This window comes from Thalassophryne amazonica, chromosome 3 (assembly GCF_902500255.1).
Source record: "Thalassophryne amazonica chromosome 3, fThaAma1.1, whole genome shotgun sequence".
In the NCBI taxonomy this organism is placed as follows: Eukaryota; Metazoa; Chordata; class Actinopteri; order Batrachoidiformes; family Batrachoididae; genus Thalassophryne; species Thalassophryne amazonica.
In genome coordinates, this window is record NC_047105.1 from 25,625,949 (window position 1) to 25,649,575 (window position 23,627).

The 23,627-nt window shown below is 46.4% G+C and overlaps 1 protein-coding gene across 1 annotated transcript; it reads left to right on the forward strand.

The window, feature by feature from the left end:
* The first annotated feature begins 12,611 nt into the window (after positions 1–12,611).
* On the forward strand, positions 12,612–23,348 carry blcap (bladder cancer associated protein). The gene is made up of 2 exons (XM_034165952.1): positions 12,612–12,720; positions 20,338–23,348. The coding sequence occupies exon 2, from the start codon at positions 20,589–20,591 to the stop codon at positions 20,850–20,852; it is 264 nt and encodes an 87-aa protein (XP_034021843.1). The 5' UTR covers positions 12,612–12,720; positions 20,338–20,588; the 3' UTR covers positions 20,853–23,348.
* Positions 23,349–23,627: the final 279 nt, after the last annotated feature.

Sequence of the window (23,627 nt, forward strand, 5' to 3'; positions counted from 1 at the left end):
CCCCCAATTACAGCCCTCTTAACCCCCTCCCACTTTAAGCATTTTTGTTTAATGGAGATGTAAATTAATTGTCAAAGTTTTCAGATAGTTGACAGTAGGGCTGTACAATATGGCCAAATTATCGCATCTCAATATTGTCATATAAATTGTCATGTAAATGTCACTTATATACATGCTGTCCATATTCTTGAGCCGCTTTTAGGTAGGTAGGGAGAGTTCCCATGGGATAAAAAAGTTTTTCAACCTGCCATCCCTGGTTCTCAAGACCAGGCACCTAAGTGGCTCTACTCTCTTTTTATTTCTTTAAAGATATTTCGGTGTATCTTAGTAAACACTAGTAGAGTTCCACCTTAGATTTGGAATGTATAATAGAAGATATACCTTACTGAATTTTCATATCAATACGATATGACTATGATTTGACACAAAGTGCAGCAACAGTGAAAATGAAACATTCTTAAACAAAACAGTAATAATACAACACTCATTTTGCACTCATCATAATGTTAGGATACTGTGCCCTCCAAAAGTATTGGAACACTTGGAATTTCACACATTTTAATTTGTTTATGCCATTTTAAATACAAGAAATACAAAAAATAAAGAATAAAAATTCCTAAAATTATCTTCCTCAAAGTCAAACTGAAAGCAAATCTCTAAAACTTGATAAAACCTGTAAATAATAATCAGTTTTATTGCCACTTTTCTTCAGCCAAGTCAGGGGATGGAAACATGAACATTTCCAAGTCACTGAATATGTCTTTGACTTTATTTACATCAATTATGAAGAAATACAAAAGTTTCTTTCACCCAAACATCAAATCTAGACTTTCATCTCAAATGTACTTTCTTTCAAATTGTAGCTGAACTTTCAGGTCTTCTTTTTAAGAAAATCCTCCTCTACACCACTTCATCAGGAAGCTGGATTTGATCTTTTTAATTAATTTATATCAAGTTGTGGAGATTTGCTTTCATTTTGAGTTAAGGAAGATCATTTTAGAAAAAAATGTATTTGAAATGGAATAAACAAAATTAAAATGTGTGAAATACCAAGTGTTCCAATACTTTTGAGGGCAATTGAGAAACACTGAGGAGCAGTAGAGAAGCTTGAATCTTCGACTGGACTGGGTTGCTTGATGCGAGGACGTTTCGCTTCAAATCGCAGAAGCTTCCTCAGCTAAAATTTTTGCTCTGGTACTCTGACTTCTGTCTTGACCCTTGGGTCTTCTCTACAAGGGTCAAGAAGTCAGCCTACCAGAGCAAGACTTTTAGCTGAGGAAGCTTCTGCGATTTGAAGCAAAACGTCCTCGCGTCAAGCAAACCAGTCCAGTCGAAGATTCAAGCTTCTCTACTATGGAAACCACCTGGACAACTGAGAGCCTACACAGAAAAAACTGAGGAGCAGTATCTTACATCTCATATACAGTGCAGCAGATAAGAGAATATTTAGAGTGGAATCTTGCAAATGGTGATACTGTACAAGTATCAAATTTGGCACAAATAATCCATAGACATTAACTCTTTAAAAAAAACTGATGGGCCACTTGAATTTTCAATAGGCAGCCAGGTAAGGGTCAATTGAAGAATTACACAGGGGTAAAAAATTAAAAGATGCTCCAATCATATAGAAAACCACATTATTTGCCTGATCATAAAGATTGCAAAAAAGGTATAGTTTGGACAGTCTGTGACTGAATGTTATGGAGTTATGAGGTAAAAGCAGCAAGAATGTGTTGTGAAAGTGTAGGAACACGGACCCACAACAGGGGGCGCAATGAACGGACAATGGAGGAAGGTGAATAACAAGGTTTACTATTGTGAAACGAGCACAATGAATACAACAATCACAATTTGGGGTCGAATCCACTGGTGTCGTGTGGGCAGGCTCGAAGGTAGGAGACGTCCGTCTCAGTCGAACCGAAACCACCCAGATCTCCTCTGCCACCGAACCCTGGAAATACTGGAACCGCCAAGTCCCGAATTCCCAGGTGGCCACTGCCTCCGCTCGTCGGATCCGGTACTGCTGGCGGGAGAGAGCAACAACACAGGCGTGGATGCGACAGCACCCAGCAACGGAGAGGGGAGAAGCCGCCTCCACCTCCAGTTACAGTATGACAGGCAGGTGAGTACTTATCTAAGCAATTCAGCTGTCCTGAAAAGGTTTAACAAATCTGTTAGCTATTTAGTCAAAATATAAATGCAGAGAACGTTACCTTCGTCTAAAGGCGATATCTCGGCCTTGAGGTGGAGACGCCGTCCTCCTGATATACCTCTGTGCTGAGTGGAACAGCTGTGTCCAGTGATGGGTGACAGCTGTCACCCAGGCTGCTCCCATAAGGCGGCAGCGCCCTCTGGTGCCTGGAGCCCGCACTCCAGGCAGGGCGCCCTCTGGTGGTGGTGGGCCAGCAGTACCTCCTCTTCAGCGGCCCACACAACAGGACCCCCCCCCTCAACGGGCGCCTCCTGGCGCACGGCCGGGCTTGACTGGATGGCGACGGTAGAAGTCGGCCAGGAGGGCCGGGTCCAGGATGAAGCCCTTCTTCACCCAGGAGCGCTCCTCGGGACCGTACCCCTCCCAGTCCACCAGATATTGAAAACCCCGGCCCATCCGATGGACATCAAGGAGCCGGCGTACAGTCCAAGCCGGTTCCCCGTCGATGATCCGGGCAGGAGGCGACGCCGGACCCGGGGTGCAGAGGGGTGAGGTGTGAAGGGGCTTGATCCGGGAAACATGAAAAACTGGATGGATCCGCAGTGAGGCCGGAAGCTGGAGCCTCACTGCGGCGGGGTTGATGACCTTGAGGACCTTGTAAGGTCCGATGTACCGTTCTTGAAGTTTCGGCGAGTCCACCTGCAGAGGAATGTCCTTGGTGGACAACCAGACCTCCTGCCCAGGACGATACTTGGGGGCCGGGGCCCGCCGCCGGTCTGCATGTTTCTTCGCCCTCGTCCGGGCCTGCAACAAGGCAGAGCGGGCGGCACGCCACACCCGACGGCACTTCCGTAGGTGGGCCTGGACCGAGGGCACACCGACCTCTCCCTCAACCACCGGAAACAAGGGGGGCTGATACCCCAAGCACACCTCAAACGGGGAGAGGCCGGTGGCTGATGACACTTGGCTGTTGTGGGCGTACTCGATCCAGGCCAGGTGGGTACTCCAGGCCGTCGGGTGCGCGGCTGTCACACAGCGAAGTGTCTGCTCTAGTTCCTGATTCGCCCGCTCTGCCTGCCCGTTGGTCTGGGGGTGGTACCCAGACGAGAGGCTGACCGTGGCCCCCAGTTCCCGGCAGAAGCTCCTCCAGACGTGCGAGGTGAACTGGGGACCGCGATCGGAGACGATGTCTGATGGTATGCCATGCAGACGGACGACGTGGTGGACCAGGAGGTCCGCTGTCTCCTGGGCCGTTGGGAGCTTCGGGAGGGCCACGAAGTGGGCCGCCTTGGAGAAACGGTCCACTATCGTGAAGACGACGGTGTGTCCCTGGGATGGCGGGAGACCCGTGACAAAGTCCAGGCCGATGTGGGACCAGGGGCGATGAGGCACGGGCAGTGGCTGTAGCTGCCCTGAGGTCTTTCTATGGTCGGCCTTGCCCCTGGCGCAGGTGGTACAGGCCTGGACGTAGTCCCGGACGTCGGCCTCCAGGGATGCCCACCAGAAGCGTTGCCGGACGACTGTCACGGTCCTTCGCACCCCAGGGTGACAGGAGAGTTTAGAACCGTGACCTAGCCCTAGCTTCTGGTGGGACGTATAGTCTGTCCTTTGGTCCGTTTCCGGGGTCCGGGTCACGGGTCAGGGCCTCCCGGACGGTCTTCTCTACGTCCCAGGTGAGGGCGGCCACGATAGCGGACTCCGGGATGATGGGATCCGGGGGATCCGACGGTTCCGTTTTGACTTCATCTTCGTGCACCCGGGACAATGCATCCGATCTTTGATTCTTGGTCCCGGGACGGTAGGTGATCCGGAAGTCAAAACGGCCAAAGAACAGTGACCAGCGGGCTTGCCTGGGGTTCAGCCGCTTGGCGGTCCTGATGTACTCCAGGTTCCGATGGTCAGTGAAAACCGTGAATGGCACGGCTGTTCCCTCCAACAGATGTCTCCACTCTTCGAGGGCCTCTTTCACAGCAAGGAGTTCCCGATTGCCGACGTCATAGTTCCGTTCAGCGGGGGTCAACCTGCGGGAAAAATAGGCACACGGGTGAAGGACCTTATCGGTCTTCCCGCTCTGGGAGAGCACCGCTCCTATCCCTGAGTCCGAGGCGTCCACTTCAACCACTAACTGGCGGCTAGGATCGGGCTGCACCAGAACTGGTGCAGACGAGAAGCGCCGTTTCAACTCCTTGAACGCGGCTTCGCACCGATCCGACCAGGTGAAGGGGACTTTTGGGGAGGTCAGGGCTGTCAGGGGGCTAACTACCTGACTGTAGCCCTTAATAAACCTCCTGTAGAAATTAGCAAAGCCGAGGAACTGTTGCAGCTTCCTACGGCTTGTTGGTTGGGGCCAGTCTCTCACCGCCGCAACCTTGGCCGGATCAGGGGCGACGGAGTTGGAGGAGATGATGAACCCCAGGAAGGACAAAGAAGTGCGGTGGAATTCACACTTCTCACCCTTCACAAACAGGCGGTTCTCCAACAACCGCTGCAGGACCTGACGGACATGCCGGACATGTGTCTCAGGATCCGGGGAAAAGATGAGTATATCGTCCAGGTATACGAAGACGAACCGGTGCAGGAAGTCCCGCAAGACATCGTTTACCAACGCTTGGAACGTCGCGGGAGCATTAGTGAGACCGAACGGCATGACCAGGTACTCAAAATGACCTAAGGGGGTGTTGAATGCCGTCTTCCATTCGTCTCCCTTCCGGACCCGAACCAAATGGTACGCATTCCTAAGATCCAGCTTGGTGAAAATTTTGGCTCCATGCAAGGGGGTGAACACCGAATCCAACAAGGGCAACGGGTATCGGTTGCGAACAGTGATTTCGTTCAACCCCCTGTAATCAATGCATGGACGAAGCCCGCCGTCTTTTTTACCCACAAAAAAGAAACCAGCACCCATCGGAGAGGTGGAATTCCGGATCAACCCAGCAGCTAATGAGTCCCGGATGTAGGTCTCCATTGATTCACGCTCCGGCCGTGAGAGGTTGTACAGCCTACTGGACGGGTACTCACAGCCTGGAACCAAATCAATGGCACAATCGTAAGGACGGTGGGGAGGAAGCGTGAGAGCCAGATCCTTGCTGAACACGTCAGCGAGGTCATGGTACTCCGCCGGCACCGCCTTCAGATTGGGCGGGACTCGGACCTCCTCCTTAGCCTGGGAGCCGGGAGGAACCGAGGAACCTAGACACTCCCGATGGCAGGTTTCGCTCCACTGAACCACTACCCCGGACGGCCAATCGATCCGGGGATTGTGCTTCAGCATCCAGGGAAAACCCAAAACCACACGGGAGGTGGCCTGAGTCACAAAGAACTCGATCACCTCCCGGTGGTTACCTGACACCACCAGAGTTACTGGAGGTGTCTTGTGCGTGATTGGTGGGAGTAGGGAGCCATCTAGTGCCCGAACCTGCACAGGCGAGGTAAGAGCCACCAGAGGGAGCCCTATCTCCCTAGCCCATCTGCTGTCTAGCAGATTCCCCTCAGAGCCCGTGTCCACCAGTGCTGGGGCCTTCAGGGTTGAATCCTCAAACAGGATCGTGACTGGGAGTCGTGTAGCAATGTGGGTGTGTCCCACGTGAATGTTTGGGCCCACCCCTGGCCCAGTCTCTAGGGGCGGGCGTTTGGCGTTTGGCCGCTCGGGGCAGTCTCTCACATGGTGCTCTATGGAACCACAAACAAGACACGCTCCGTGGGTCCATCTCCTCTGTGCATCTGGTGCCCTAAATGTTGCCCTACTTGTGTCCCTAGCTTCGTCAGTAGGGGGAGCTGTGCCCCCACGGAGCGCAGGGGCTGTGGAGCGTGGGGAAGGTGGAGCTCGATCGGAACCGGAAGGGAGAGGGACGACGCGTGCCTGGCCACGCCCTTCGCCTCGTTCCCGACGGCGTTCTTCTAACCGGTTGTCGAGTCGTATGACCAGATCGATGAGCCCGTCTAAGTCCCGCGGTTCGTCCTTCGCCACCAGGTGCTCTTTTAGGACCAATGACAGTCCGTTTACAAAGGCGGCGCGGAGGGCAGTGCTATTCCAGCCGGATCTCGCCGCCGCGATGCGGAAGGCGACTGCATAGGCAGCTGCGCTCCGACGCCCCTGTCTCATTGACAGTAGCGCGGTTGAAGCGGACTCTCCTCTGTTGGGATGGTCGAACACCGTTCTGAGCTCCCGTACAAACCCAACGTATGTATGAAGGAGCCATGAGTTCTGCTCCCAGAGCGCTGTAGCCCAAGCGCGTGCCTCCCCGCGAAGCAGATTTATTACATAAGCTACTTTGCTAGCATCAGTCGCGTACATCACTGGACGCTGTGCGAAGACGAGCGAACACTGCATCAGAAAATCCGCGCACGTCTCCACACAGCCTCCGTACGGTTCTGGAGGGCTTATGTATGCTTCTGGGGACGGAGGAAGGGACCGTTGAACGACCAGTGGAACGTCACTTTCACGCGCAGGGTCCTCGGGAGGGAGAGCCGCAGCGGCGCCCGAAGGGCGCGCCTCCACTTGTGCGGCGAGAGCCTCCACCCTGCGGTTTAGGAGAACGTGCTGCTCGGTCATTAAATCGATCCGAGAGGTGAAAGCGGTGAGGATCCGCTGCAACTCACCGATGACCCCTCCCGAAGCCGCCGACGCGCCTTGGTCTTCCATTGGCCGTTCAACAGCCGGTTGACGCCCCTCGGGGTCCATGACGCTGGCCGAGATATCCTGTTGTGAAAGTGTAGGAACACGGACCCACAACAGGGGGCGCAATGAACGGACAATGGAGGAAGGTGAATAACAAGGTTTACTATTGTGAAACGAGCACAATGAATACAACAATCACAATTTGGGGTCGAATCCACTGGTGTCGTGTGGGCAGGCTCGAAGGTAGGAGACGTCCGTCTCAGTCGAACCGAAACCACCCAGATCTCCTCTGCCACCGAACCCTGGAAATACTGGAACCGCCAAGTCCCGAATTCCCAGGTGGCCACTGCCTCCGCTCGTCGGATCCGGTACTGCTGGCGGGAGAGAGCAACAACACAGGCGTGGATGCGACAGCACCCAGCAACGGAGAGGGGAGAAGCCGCCTCCACCTCCAGTTACAGTATGACAGGCAGGTGAGTACTTATCTAAGCAATTCAGCTGTCCTGAAAAGGTTTAACAAATCTGTTAGCTATTTAGTCAAAATATAAATGCAGAGAACGTTACCTTCGTCTAAAGGCGATATCTCGGCACTGAGGTGGAGACGCCGTCCTCCTGATATACCTCTGTGCTGAGTGGAACAGCTGTGTCCAGTGATGGGTGACAGCTGTCACCCAGGCTGCTCCCATAAGGCGGCAGCGCCCTCTGGTGCCTGGAGCCCGCACTCCAGGCAGGGCGCCCTCTGGTGGTGGTGGGCCAGCAGTACCTCCTCTTCAGCGGCCCACACAGCAAGAATGGTGACAATGGTCACTTTCAGTTTGTACAGGGGTCAAAAGTTAAAGTTGCTCTATTAATTTTGCTCCAGCTGTATTTGTGCTGAATTTGATGCTTGTATCACCATTTGAAGGATTGTTTCAGTTATCTGCTGCACTAATAAGCCAACAGAGCATGAACCAGATGCTGTCTGTTAGCTTAAACTGGTTCTCAAGACCAGGCACCTAAGTGGCTCTACTCTACTCTTTTCTACTCTCCTATTTTACTCTTCCTTTTTAGATATTTAGATATACCTTTGTATACTGGCATAGTTTCACCTTAGAACTGGAATATAATATATAAGATATACCTTACTGAATTTTCATGTATATAAGGCAACCCGAATTAAAGGAGAAATGCTGCTTTTAACAACCTGGACTTCATTTCTGGCATAAAATACAGTCGTTTACTCACCAATATAAGTTTGGTGTTCTTAGAAGTCTATAGTTCAAACGACATGTTCAGTTCAAATCTGAAGCAAACATTTTTTCTTCTTCTACCAAGGTGGATTAGAACTTTTTGTGGTAAACAGCTCAAACTACTGGACAGGAGGAATCTAGCAGTCAATGTGGCTCGCTGATTTCAAAATGCAGGTCTTTCAACCAGACGTGTGGTGCTGTGACATGTCAATCATCTGTGTCCAATCAGATTTCAGGGGAGTCCAGTGAAATCCCCGCGACCTCCGTTCTAGCTCCACCCATGCCAGGAAGTGTTCAACATTTCCTGTTTCACTGTGAATGAAAAGTTGGCACCTCCTGTTTGAGTGTGAGCCTGCCATTGAGTTCCTGCGAGATTCCATGGGATCTCATCTGTCAGTCCAGGAAGTGTTTGACATTTGAACATTTCCTGTTTTACTGTGGATTTGAAAATGGGCACTTCCTGTTTAGAATGACCTGTACCATGTGTGAGCTTCGCGCCGCTGCGCGACGCTTCGCTCATATTATTTATACAAATTTGTATTTATGGTTTTTACTATTATTGTAAGTTTTAACCTTGAAGATTTTAAATTATTGTTATGGTTTTTAACTTTTGATGTGTGCTTTTATGTACTATCTGTACAATTTTTTTAATCACACAATAAATGTTATGTTATGATAGAGGAAATCTGAGCCCAGATGTGGATTCAGCACCCCAAAATTACCCTAAATCAGTTCTCAAAGTTCATGCATGATTTTTTTTTCTTTTTGTTTTTAACCATCCATCCATTTTCTTCCGCTTCATCCGAGGTCGGGTCACAGGGGCAGCAGCTCAAGCAAAGCCGCCCAAACCTACCAATCCACACACACCTCCCCCAGCTCCTCCGGGGGAACCCCGAGGCATTCCCAAGCCAGCTGTGAGACGTAGTCCCTCAGCGTGTCCTGCGTCTTCCCCGGGGCCTCCTCCCAATGGGACGTGCCCGGAATTTAATTGAATAAATTTAGTAAAATTGATCAGTAAGGTTAGAACTAAGTAAGGTGAACTTAATAAGGTGCCTGGAACACCTCTCCAACGAAGCGTTAAGGGAGCATCCAAAAAAGATGCCCGAGCCACCTCAGCTGGCTCCATTCGACGTGGAGGAGCAACAGCTGGACTCCGAGCTCCTCCCAAGTGACTGAGCTCCTCACCCTATCTCTAAGGGAGCATCCAGCCACCCTCCGGAGGAAACTCATCTCGGCCACTTGTACTCGCAATCCTGTACTTTCGGTCATGAGCCAAATCTCATGACCATAGGTGAGGGTCGGAACGTAGATCGATCAGTAAATCAAGAGCTTTGCCCCCCTGCTCAGCTCTCTCTTCACCGCGACGGTCCGATACAGCGACTGCATCACTGCAGACGCTGCACCGATCCGTCTGTCGATCTCACGCTCCATCCGTCCCTCTCTTGTGAACAAGACCTCGAGATACTTAAACTCCTTCACTTGAGGCAAGGACACTCCACTGACCTGAAGAGGGCAAAACACCTTTTTCCGGTCCAGAACCATGGCCTGGGATTTGGAGGTGCTGATTTTCATCCCGGACACTTCACACTCGGCTGCAAACCGCTCCAGTGCATGCTGAAGGTCCTGATTTGACAAAGCTAACAGAACCAAATTGTCTGCAAACAGCAGAGAAAAGATTCTGTGGTTCCCAAACCGGACCCCCTCTACACCCTGACTGTGCCGAGAAATTCTGTCCATAAAGGTAATGAACAGAGAAAGGGCAACCCTGGCGGAGGCCGATGTGCACTGGAAACAGGCTTGACTTACTACCGGCAATGCGAACCAAGCTCCTGCTGCGGTCGTACAGGGACCGGATAGCCCTTAACAAGTGACCCCGAACCCCGTACTCCTGGAGCACCCCCCACAGGGCGTCTTGAGAGACACGGTCGAACGCCTTCTCCAGATCCACAAAACACATGTGGACTGGTTGGACAAACTCCCATGAATCCTCGAGCACCTGATGGAGGGTGTAGAGCTGGTCCAGTGTGCCTCAACCAGGACAAAAACCACACTGCTCCTCCTGAATCCGAGGTTCAACTATCGGTCGAATTCTCCTCTCCAGTACTCTGGAATAGACCTTACTGGGGAGGCTGAGGAGTGTGATCCCCCTGTAGTTGGAACACACCTTCCGGTCCCCCTTCTTAAACAGAGGGACCACCACCCCAGTCTGCCAATCCAGAGGCACTGTCCCCGACCACCACGCGATGTTGCAGAGACGTGTCAACCAAGACAGTCCCACAACATCCAGAGACTTAAGGTACTCCGGACGGATTTCATCCACCCCAGGAGCTTTGACACCAAGGAGCTTTCTGACCACCTTGGTGACTTCAGCCTTTGTAATGGATGAGTCCGCCTCTGAGTCCCCTGTCTCTGCTTCCTCTTCAGAAGACGTGGCAGTGGGATTGAGGAGATCCTCAAAGTATTCCTTCCACCACCCAACAACATCCCTAGTCAGGGTCAACAGCTCCCCACCCGCACTATAGACAGTGTTGGTGGAGAGCTGCTTCCGCCTCCGGAGGCGCTGGACGGTTGGCCAGAATTTCTTCGAGGCTGAACGATAGTCCTTCTCCATGGCCTCCCCAAACTCCTCCCAGACCTGAGTTTTTGCCTCTGTGAGCGCACAGGCTGCATCAAGCTTGGCCTGCCAGTACCTGTCAGCTGCCTCCGGAGTCCCACCTGTCAACAAAGACAAGTAGGACTCCTTCTTCAGCTTGACGGCATCCCTTACTTCCAGCATCCACCACTGGGTTCGGGGATTGCTGCCACAACAAGCACCAGAGACCCTGCAACCACAGCGGTGAGCGGCCGCATCTACAATGGAGGTGGAGAACATGGTCCACTCGGACTCCATGTCTCCAACCTCCCCCAGGATCTGGGAGAAGCTCTCCCGGAGGTGCGAGTTGAAGACCTTGCTGACAGAGGGTTCCACCAGTTATTCCCAGCAGATCCTCACGATATGTTTGGGCCTGCCAGGTCTGATGGGCTTCCTCCCCTCCCAGTGGATCCACCTCACCACCAGGTGGTGATCGCTTGACAGCTCAGCCCCTCTCTTCATCCGAGTGTCCGAGACACGTGGCCGAAGGTCAAATGATATGACTACAAAGTTGATCATTGACCTCCGGTGTCCTGGTGCCACGTGCACTTATGGACACCCTTGTACTCGAACATGGTGTTTGTGATGGACAAATTGTGGGTAGCACAGAAGTCCAACAACTGAACATCACTCGGGTTCAGATCGGGGAGGCCGAACTCCCCCACGACGATAAGGTGGCAGTTCGAGGGGGAGTGTTTTTAACCAGTGTTATTTATTTATTGACAATGTGGGACGGGGAAGAATAGTGTGACAGCAGTGAGATGTACAGTAGGAATGACAGATTAATTCAAGGTTGAGGTGGGATTACACCAAGGTTCAGCTCTGAGTCCTTTCTTATTCACAATCGTGATGAACGGGTTGACCTATGAGATCAAACAGGAGTCTCCATGGACTATGCGTTTGCAGATGACACTGATCTGTAGTGAGATTACAGAGCAGGTTGAGTTTAGCCTGGAGAGGTGGAGATATGCTTTGGAGAGAAGGGGAATGAAAGTCAGTCGGCGCACGACTGAGTGCATGTGTGTGAATGAAGGGGAGCCCAGTGGAATAGTGCAGTTACAAGGAATAGGGGTGGTGAAAGCAGAAGAGTTTAAATTCTTGGGGCAAACTGTCCAAAGTAATGCAAAGTGTGGTAGAGAGGTGAAGAAGAGAGTGCAGGCAGGTGTGGAGTGGGTGGAGAAAGGTGGCAGGAGTGATTTGTGACCAAAGAATATCAACAATAGTGAAGGGGAAAGTTTACAAGACAGTAGTGAGACCAGCTATGCTGTACGGCTTAGAGACGGTGGCACTAACAAAAACACAGGAGGCAGAGCTGGAGGTGGCAGAGCTGAAGATGTTGAGATTCTCTTTGGGAGAATGGACAGGATTAGAAATGAACATATCAGAGGGACAGCTCAGGTGGGACAATTTGGAGACAAAGTCAGAGAGGCGAGACTGAGATGGTTTGGACATGTGCAGAGGAGGAACCCAGGGTATATAGGGAGAAGGATGCTGAGGATGGAGCCACCAGGCAGGAGGAGAAGAGGGAATAAATGGACTGCATTTATATAGCGCTTTTCCATCTGCATCAGACGCTCAAAGCGCTTTACAGTAATGCCTCACATTCACCCCAATGTGAGGGTGCTGCCATAGAAGGTGCTCACTATACACTGGGAGCAACTAGGGGTTTAAGGACCTTGCCCAAGGGCCCTTAGTGATTTTCTGGTCAGGCTGGTATTTGAACTGAGGATCCTCTGGTCTCAAGCCCAATGCTTAACCACTAGACCATCACCTCCAAAGAGGAGGTTTATGGATGTGCTGACGGAGGACATTCAGGTGGTTGGTGTGACTGAGGAAGATACAGAGGACAGGGTGAGATGGAAACGATTGATCTGCTGTGGTGCACTCAAGCACCCGAAAGAAAAAGAAGGGAACTGTGATTCACATTCCAACAGAGTAGGTGGCGGTAATACGCCGGTTGCCATCCGCTATTATTCCTAAAGAAGAAGAACGAGTTTCGCGTCAGCAGTGTTCTTTGAGCTAAGCTAAGCTAAGCTCTCAGCAGCGATGCTGTTTTCTCTAGACTTGGAAAGCAGCCAAGCAACGTCAGGTTTGTGTAAATTGTTATATTTTTTATTAAAACAGACGCCAACAATTAATAAGTTACGCTACGTCACCTTCCTATATAGCTTTTATTTGTTTGTGAAGCTAAGTTAGCCGGTTAGCACTTTAGGCTCAGTAGTGGCTTTTTAATAAGAGCGTGATTTTTAACAAGATTTAGCGTTTTTGTTATTTCCTTAAATAATCTTGTTTCACCAAGCAGAGTATCTGGTTACAACTGGTCTACTTTTAGACCTGACACATGTTAACGTTACCGCTCACCGCCAAGAAAGGAGAGGTTTACCACAAATAAATAAATAAAAGGAAAATGTTGTCGCCTATTTCTTGATTTGGTCTGTAGGGACTCATTGGGGGATTTAAAAAGTTTTGCATTCTGTTTTGTAAGTGACATGGGGTTTATATCCAACCATTAATATTTTAAATTAGCCGATGTGGTTAATGTCATCCCGTGTAGGAACAGCAGTATCGCGTAGTTTGTTCAGCTGTGAGGATTTATTATAGTTTGTCCATTCGTGAGGCTAATCGTAACAAGTCTAATTTTATGACTGACTGTTTAAACCCTGACTGACCTTCAACGAAGGCCTCCAGTTTAATCGTTTGATTTCAGTTATTTGTGTCACTGAGGCTGAATGTCCGATTGTCCCTGCTGGTTATAGTGCGTAGGTAGCTAACACACTAGCCGTGTGGCTAAAAAGCTACAAGGCCTTTATGAGGAAGTTCGTAATTTGTTTGTGTTTTGGGTGTGATATCGATTCCACACACCTGGCCTGTTCTGGTTTGTATGAGACAACTGTCACTGAAAATAGGTCACAATTCTGTTTGTGTGTTAGATGGATACCTAACAAAACGACGTGAATGTGACATTGCGATTTATATAAATCTGGTTCCATTTTTTTTCACCATCTATTCCTTGTAAAACTGTATCTAGAAATTCCCACATGGATAACAACTTCCTTGTGACTACTAATCTTTTTATTTTGTGAAGTTTCAGACAGACTGCCATCCTGAATTAAACACGGCCCAAAATTCATGTTTGAATGAAGTTGCTGGATGCAGCTTACACGTTTTTGTGTATATATGTTTTCAAAGATATATTTCTTTGTAATTGCAGGAAACAAATACGCACAGCAACTATAACATTGCTTAGAGTCCACATATTAACCAACATGGCAGAGTCTTAATCTAACAAGAAGTCAAAAACTGTGGATTTTGGACTTTGCTTTGTCAGCTGATCAGCAAACAAACAGATTATACTAACTATGTTTCCCGTGGGGATCCGCAGGCTCTAGATTGGGTAGTGTCTGTAAAATAGGTGACTGCCATTTTTCAAGGGTGGTAATAAATTACTGTAATTTCCAAACTATAAGTCGCTACTTTTTTCAGATGCTTTGAACACTGGCTTAAACAATTATGCAGCTAATTTATGGATTTTTATAGGCTTTCTCATAAGTTGAAATACGTCAGTTGATGCTGTCCATTGATTGGCTGAAAGCTGTGGTCCTCATGCGGTGTAAATTCACTCAATTTCAATTTATTTTCATTTATATAGCGCCAAATCACAACAGCATTGCCTCAAGGCACTTCACACAAGTAAGGTCTAACCTTACTAACCCCCAGAGCAACAGTGGTAAGGAAAAACTCCCTCTGAGGAAGAAACCTGAAGCAGACCAGACTCAAAGGGACATACATACAGACATAAATTACAGAACAGTTCACAAAATGAATATACAGGAAATGCTATTGGTGCACAGGACAGGAGGGTCGCCAGCACAAATACAACTCCCATCTCTGGATGGAGCTGCACCTTAAACAAAGAGAAAAAAAAAAACACTCAGGCATCAGACAAGAAATACTGTATAATTTGCCAGCATTAATCAACAAGAAAAACAAAAGAAATACTAAGGTGATTGCCGGGCTAGTGGCCGGCGATCACCTCACGCACAGAGTAAATATAAGGTCTTACCTGTTCGTTTTAGTTGATTCATCATACTTTAATTCCTTGTTGTGGTTGAAGAAAACTCCCTCTCCGGCACTTTGCGTCAGAGTTGCTCCATCAGATCAGTCAGCGGAACCTCCCCCCCCCCCCCCCCCCCCACTGGGTTTGTGTCTGTGTCTTTGCGCCACAAGTTGAAAAAGTCACAGCACCTCATTGTCTCGCGCTGGGTGACGTGCTCATCCATATGTACATGTAACACCTTCAGGACAAAAAAAACATTTACGGTACGTATTTAATTAAAAGTAAAAAAAAAAAAAAAAAAATCTTTCTGTGTAAATATCTCATGTTACAACAGACCTGCGGCTTATAGACAAGTGCGGCCGATTTATGTACTTTTTTTTTCTTTTTAAAATTGGTGGGCACGGTTTATACTTAAGTGCGCTCTATCCTCTGCAAATTACAGTATGCAGTTTCTATAATGAGTCAGAATGGAGTGTGAGTACAGAATGTTTTTAGAACCTTAGCTTACACCTCAACAATTTTTTGAAGAACTTCTCAACCCTTTTATATTCTGTTAATTATGCAATTTGATGATTCCATTGCTTTCCTTGTCAGAAAACTTATATTTAGACTTTGTAGTTATACCTTTGTATAACTACAGTTTGTATAACTATAATTTGTATTGTTGTAGTATGATGTTGTGTATTAGCAAAGATATTGTATTATTGCTAAACGGTGGCCATTTTGGATGCTGTCTTGGATTTCAGACTCTTAGAATGTGAAGAAAAAAATCACATCCTATTTTTTTCAAGCTTATATTTTCTTTCAAAATCAAGTGAGTTTTTGCTTTTACCAAAAAAAAAGTACACGAAATTACAAATGATCCTACACCAATGTTACAGCCTTATTCCAAAATAGATGAAATTAATTTCTTTCCTCAAAATTCTACACGCAATACCCCATAATGACAATGTGAAAAGTTTTTTGAATTATTTTTCCAAATATATTAAAAATAAAAAACTAAGAAATCACATGTACATAAGTTTTCACAGCCTTTGCCTTGAAGCTCAAAATTGAGCTCAGGTGCATCCTTTTTCCACTGATCATCCTTGAGATGTTTCTACAGCTTAACTGGAGTTCCTCTGGGGTAAATTCAGTTTATTGGACATGATTTGGAAAGACATACACCTGTCTACATATAAGGTCCCACAGTTGACAGTGCAGGTCAGAACACAAACCAAGCATGAAGTCAAAGGAATTGTCTTGAGGCACAAATCTGAGGAAGGTTACAGAAATATTTCTGATGCTTTGAAGGTCCTTAAGTGGAAGAAGTTTGGATTCACCAGGACTCTTCTTAAAGCTGGCTGCCCATCTAAACATAGTGATCAGAGGAGAAGGGCCTTAGTCAGGGAGGTGACCAAGAACCTTGGACCTATGACCTTGAAACTTGAATTAGTTCTTGCCTATCACGATATGAGTCCTCTGTAAAAAAAAAAAAAAAAAAAAAAAAAAAAAAAAAAAATTCATAACGGTATATGAAAAATTATGGATTGCAGGTTGTTCACAAACAGATAAACAAACAGGGCGAAAATATAACCTCCGCAAACTTCATTGGGGACGGTAATAACCACCCTATGTTCAACGCTTTCTGCTTGGCAATAGAATAAAATTCAATATTATTATTTGCTGATCTGTTGATTATTGGTCATTTGCAGTGTATAATGTATATATTAAAAAAAAGCCAGACCAATATGGATAGTTTGTGGGATGGAGCTGGTACCGATGCCAATATTGGAGAGTAAAAGAATTTACTTTGCAGATATATACATAAAACAATGGGAATGATTCATAACATTTCGTTATTATGACAAAGAATTCTAATTGAGGTTTGATGTTTTACATTTTAAAGATCAATAACAGTCAGTGTACGTCATTGTGCCTTTATTCAGATTGGCAGTCACTGTGTCACATCACTCAGCATTTGCTTAAAATGGACTTTTTGACTACTTTTGCCCCACCAAGTTGGTGTCATAGTGACCACTTGTCACTGTAAAATGAATGAATGGCAGCTGGTCGCTTTAGTCTCTCGTAGCTTATATGGCCACAGGGCGATGGGGTCCTAGCCATACCTGAGAGCACTGTGAACAATGACTTCGAAGTGCCCTCTGCTGGACAAACTTCATAATGACTTAATTTTTCACAGCCGGTGTTTTTCTGCATTGTTTATTTGGTTAAGGTTTTCATCTGAGCAAAAATAACGCAGATACCCGATTTAAGTTGCTTTATGAATCAAAATGTTTCAAGGATTTTGAAAAAACTGGATTACTTGTTCAAGAGTTAGTCAGGTTTGACATGTAAATTCATTGAAATTTTGTGGAGATTAGTAAAACGATAACTTTTTTGTTAAGTGCGTACAACAACCAATCAGGAAATGTGTGTTTGAATTTTCCCTGAAGCCACGGCCGTGGCTCCGTTGGATTTGAAAAATGGTGGCTTAGAATGGCTTCTCTGTTTTTTTTTTTTTTTTTTTTTTTTTTTTTGTCCAAAATATCTCAGCTGCTGGATGACCTGTGACTTTTCTTCTTCTTCTTTGTCTTTCGGCTGTTCCCGTTAGGGGTCGCCACAGCAGATCAATCGTTTCCATCTCACCCTGTCCTCTGTATCTTCCTCTGTCACACCAACCACCTGCATGTCCTCTCTCAGCACATCCATGAACCTCCTCTTTGGTCTCCCTCTTCTCCTCCTGCCTGGTGGCTCCATCCTCAGCATCCTTCTCCCTATATACACTGGGTCCCTCCTCTGCACATGTCCAAACCATCTCAATCTCGCCTCTCTGACTTTGTCTCCAAACCGTCCCACCTGAGCTGTCCCTCTGATATGTTCATTCCTAATCTTGTCCATTCTTGTCACTCCCAAAGAGAATCTCAACATCTTCAGCTCTGCCACCTCCAGCTCTGCCTCCTGTGTTTTTGTTAGTGCCACTGTCTCTAAACCATACAACATAGCTGGTCTCACTACTGTTTTGTAAACTTTCCCCTTCACCCTTGCTGATATTCTTCGGTCACAAATCACTCCTGCCACCTTTCTCCACCCACTCCACCCTGCCTGCACTCTTCTTCACCTCTCTACCACACTCTCCATTACTTTGAACAGTTGACCCCAAATATTTAAACTCATCTACTTTCACCACTTCTACTCCTTGTAACTGCACTATTCCACTGGGCTCCCTCTCATTCACACACATGTACTCAGTCTTGCTTCTACTGACTTTCATTCCCCTTCTCTCCAAAGCATATCTCCACTTCTCCAGACTAGACTCAACTTGCTCTCTACTCTCTCTACAGATCACAATGTCATCTGCAAACATCATAGTCCATGGGGACTCCTGTCTGATCTCATCCGTCAACCTGTCCATCACCACTGCAAACAAAAAAGGACTCAGAGCTGATCCTTGGTGTAATCCCACCTCCACCTTGAATGAGTCTGTCATTCCGACTGCACATCTCACCGCTGTCACACTATTCTTGTACATGTCCTGCACTACCCTAACATACTTCTGCCACTCCAGACTTCCTCATACAATACCACAACTCTTCTCTTGGCACCCTATCATAAGCTTTTTCTAAGTCCACAAACACACAATGTAACTCTTTCTGTCCTTCTCTGTACTTTTCCAACAGTATTCTCAGAGCAAACATTGCATCTGTAGTGCTCTTTCTTGGCATGAAACCATATTGCTGCTCACAGATCTTCACCTGTTTTCTAAGCCTAGCTTCTACTACTCTTTCCCATAACTTCATGCTGTGGCTGATCAGCTTTATGCCTCTGTAGTTACTGCAGCTCTGCACATCACCCTTGTTCTTGAAAATAGGAACCAGCACACTTCGTCTCCACTCCTCAGGCATCCTCTCACTTTCCAAGATTTTATTAAACAATCTGGTTAGAAACTCTACTGCCATCTCTCCTAGACATTTCCATGCCTCCACTGGAATGTCATCTGGACCGACTGCCTTTCCACTCTTCATCCTCTTCATAGCAGCCCTCACTTCTTCCTTGCTAATCTCTTGTACTTCCTGATTTACTCTCACCACATCATCCAGCCTTTTCTCTCGCTCATTTTCTTTATTCATCAACTCTGCAAAATATTCCCTCCACCTTCTCAGCACACACTCCTCACTTGTCAGCACATTACCATGTGCATCTTTTACCACCCTAACCTGCTGCACATCCTTTCCAGCTCTGTCCCTTTGTCTGGCCAATCGGTACAAGTCCTTTTCTCCTTCCTTACTATTCAACTTCTTGTACAGCTCGCAATATGCCTTTTCCTTTGCTTTTGCCACTTCTCTTTTCACCTTACGCCGCATCTCCTTGTACTCCTGTCTACTTTCTTCATCTCTCCGACTATCCCAAAACTTTTTCGCCAACCTCTTTCTCCCTATGCTTTCCTGGACCTCTTCATTCCACCACCAAGTCTCCTTGTCTTCCTTCCACTGTCCAGATGTCATACCCAGTACTGTCCTAGCTGTCTCCCTCACCACATCTGCAGTACTTTTCCAGTTGTCCAAAATTGCTTCCCCTCCAACCAGTGCTTCTCTCACCTGCTCGCTAAATTTCACACAAGTCTTCCTCCTTCAGCTTCCACCATCTGATCCTTTGTTGAGCTCTCACTCTCTTCTTCTTTACCTCTAAAGTCATCCTACAAACAACCATCCTGTGCTGTCTAGTGACACTCTCTCCTGCTACCACCTTACAGTCTGTGATTTCTTTTGACCTGTGACTTTTATTGCAGTGGCTAATTGCATATTTTTATGGCCAAGGAATCCAATTGGACCAAATTACAGAAATGTGCATGTGGACAAAGTAATTTGAAAATCCAAGATAGCCAACCTTAAATGTGACTTTATTCACATATATACATTTCGCAGTTAGCACGGTTAGATTCCTTGGCCCAAAAAAATATGTTGAGTCACTGATATCAAGATCCTGGGTACCTGAACATTGTGAACCTGACTAACTTGTCAGTAAGACTAAGGCTCCTTTTAGTGGCACCAGCAAGTATTTGCACTTCGGTGCCACTCGTGTTTTGTTATATGAATTTTGTTATTATTATAGCTAAGAGTTATGTAAACATTTGCATAAATAACAGTTGATAGAGAACACAGATGTTTGCGAACATGTAGGCTATTTAATAATTTTAAAAAGTTGTAGAGATGGTGTTGTCACTCTGCTGCCACTGAGGTGCCACGACCTGCTGGTTCCTCCAAAGTGCAGTTGGTTCATGTATTGTTTAGAAACAGTGAATAGTCTGCAACAGTTCTTTAGTGTTCTGTGTTAGAAATAGTTGAATATAGTCCAGTAAAAAAACAAAATGTTAGTGGCTGGAATAATCATTAACATTAATTCCTAGAATGACCTAAGCAGTGGGTCACCTCTGGTCTGCTTGAGGTTTCTTCCTCATTATAATCACAGGGAGGTTTTTCTTACCACTGTCGGCTGTGTGCTTGCTCAGGGGGGTCGGTATGGTTACTCGTGAAGTGCCTCGAGACAGTGTTGTTGTGATTTGGCGCTACACAAATAAAATAAATTGAACTGAATTGTTGCAGTGTTTGAACTTTGCTTCAAAGTGATTTGTGACGGTTGTTTTTTCTTTCTTGCTTTTTTGTTTTGCAGGGATGACCTGACGATGACATCATCTTATTTCTCTGGCCCCTTCCTGCATCACCTGATGGGTGACGGGTACCACAACTCCCGCACACTTTACTATTGACTGAGTATTGACTGTCACTGTCCTACACCCTGAGCTCAACTCTTGTCCTCACTGCAGCGTCCTCTGTCTTCCGAGTCCTCAGACAGACTTGGACCGAGCTCTGCTCGCTCACACCTCAAATCACAGAGGCTGTACCAGGAGATTAAAAAAGACAATGTATTGCTTACAGTGGCTCCTTCCTGTGCTGCTCATCCCAAAGCCGCTGAACCCGGCGTTGTGGTTCAACCACTCCATGTTCATGGGCTTCTACCTGCTCAGCTTCCTGCTGGAGAGGAAGCCCTGCACCATCTGTGCCTTAGTCTTCCTGGCCGCCCTCTTCCTAATCTGCTACAGCTGCTGGGGAAACTGCTTCCTCTACCACTGCCACGACACTGCACTGCCCAACGCCGCCCATGACCCGGCCATTGTCGGCACCTAGGAGAGAGGAGCAGGTGTGCGGTGACGTGTGGGTGAAGGGCTGAGATGGCTTCTTCTGGGTGTTATTGTGGCCGGATTCTGCCGTGCTGTGGGAGGGGGCGGAACTACACTTTAGCATAACTGGGAGAATATGGTGATTGCTTTAGGAGAGTACCATGGAGGACGCTCAGCCAACTGAAACACGAGGACAAAATCTGTGAAAGCCATTTACCAAACTGAGAGACAGGGAGATGATGGGAGCAGACGTCGCGGCTACAAGAGAACAAACTTCAATTTTGCTTCCAGCAACTTTTGATTCAGTCATTTGCAAAACCAGTCAGAGGCCAGACTGCAGGATGGTCTTTGTACAGAATTTTTTAAGGCTACCAGCAAATTCTTGTGTGTGTTTGACGGTTAACCGTCAGTTTTCCATCTGTAGACACGTTACCGGAGCTCAGATCCAAATCAGATCTCAGACCTGATATTCAGAAAACAATCTCTTGGAGAAAAATCAGATTAGGCTCATCATGTAAACGCTGCCTCATGTTTTGTTGTGGTTGTTACTGTCTGGAACAATCCTGTCCTCTGGCTTCATGCGTAACTTTTTTTTTTTTTAATACCACCGTCTCAGACCGCAGACCGCCTCGCTGCAGAGCTTTGCGGATGTCACAGGTTCCGCCGGCAGACGTGTTCCACATCCTCGACTGTTTGTGACAAATGCTGCTGCTGCGTGTGTTCTTCTTGTTTGAGGAAGAACAGAAAGTGTGGTCCGGCCCGTGGACTCTGCTCACATTCTGCAGACAATCAGTTATTCTACTGTGAATAATTATCGCCAACATGCTGCCAGCTCACCTCAGGAGATGGAAGAACGCAGATAAATCTTTCACGCAGAGTTGTGTTGTTACCCAGCGTGCTCTGCAGCTGTCTCGTCTCCTCCTCATCCAACAGTGTTAATGTCCATCATCACCAACATGCTCTTCATCTGGTCGCAAACTTTTGTTTCTTTTTCCATTTGTGCATGGGTTGCCTTTAGGTATTGGTTAAGAGATCTGTTCACACATTTTAATGAATTAAAATGCTGAAAGCTTCCGAGCGGTGTGGAAAATGGGGGTGTGTGTGAGAATGTTTGTTTCTGTGATGACGTGCTGATAAATGCGAAATGTAAGACAACAGGTGATTTACATGCAGGGCTGAAACGGTTCATCGATTAACCCCAATAATCAATATAATAGAGGGGGCCTCAGGGGGGGTTCAACACAGCCTGGTTTCTCTGCATCTGTCCATCTGATCCCACAAGCTGTAGCTGTGGGAGGCTCTGGGGCCTATCCCAGCGTACAGCCATTCACTCTTAATATCAGTTATTGATTAGCCTATAGCTTTGGACCATGGGAGCAAACTCGCGCACGCACACAGGAAGATCCTGGTGGAAAAATTTCTGGTTCAGTGCAAATGCAATTTTTCTCAATCAACAGTGTAATCACATTACTTGGTTATGTTGATCACTTTTTTCTATAAAATGTCCAGTTTAAAAAAAGTAACAACACCCCCCCCCCCCCCCCCCCGTCCAAAGAAACATGTTTTTTTTTCCTAAAATATCCAATGAAATTAAGATAAGGTGTGTCAAATATCACTACGACAAAGCATTTAACGATAAAGACACCAAATATTTGCACAGGCAATGTATATATTATAAAGAAAATTTAGACATCATACGAAGCTCTGGGCTTTTTTGTTTTTTAATCAACGTATTTGTATTTGGAATGAATTCAGCATGTTTGAAAACGACGTTCGCGTCATGCGGATGCAGTGTTTTCTTAAATGCTAAATCCATTTAAACCACAATTGATTTAAATTGCTCAGCAAGATATCTTTTTTTTTTTCAAGTTACATATCAAACTGGAAAATTTGGTGCCTTTCCTGTAAAGTGCCCATAGATCCCTTTTATTAAAAAAAAACCTGTGATACTAGAACCATTAAACGGTTTGAAAGTGCCTAATGTTTTTCTTAAATTCTGTTGAAAGGCATTTAAAAGCCTTTTACACCTGTTTGTCCTTTTGAAACATAAGTAATTTATTTGTAAGATTTGTTTTACAACTATTTAAAAACACATTAAAGTGTCTTTCAACCAGTTCAGTCAGTTGGATAACATTTGATTGAAAGCACTTTTAGTAGATCTGAGTTTCAAATTCATCACAACAGGTTTATTTCAATGGAGAAACCCATCCTGGATTCAAAAAATGTGCCATTTCAACAAAAAAAAACCTATTAATAACTTCTAGTTGGTTAAGTGATTAATCGTTTCAGTGCTATTCACATGTAGTGTTTTAGTGAAGATAAGCAATACAAACTGCTGAGGAGAGTAGCGTGTGTGTGTGTGCGCGCGCTTTCAGTGTTCTGCTGTCAAAGTGCTGGATGTGGTCGATTTGGTTTTAATTTAAGTGTTTTTCTTTCAGCAGGTGAAACTGTTAGATTCAGTGTTATGTTTGGATATAAGTTCATTAAACAGTACTTTTGAAACAAATTTCTCAGGTCAGTTTTGTTTACTTGATTATTGTTACATACGCAGTTTTTTTTACAACCCCAATTCCAATGAAGTTGGGATGTTGTGTAAAATGTAAATAAAAACAATACAGTGATTTGCAAATCCTCTTCAACCTGTATTCAACTGAATACACCACAAAGACAAGATGTTTAATGATAAACTGATATATAATTTTTTTTTTTTTTTTACCATATTTAAGAAGCTGAAATAAAATAATTTGGACATTTATTTTTATAGAATTACTCAAACCCATGA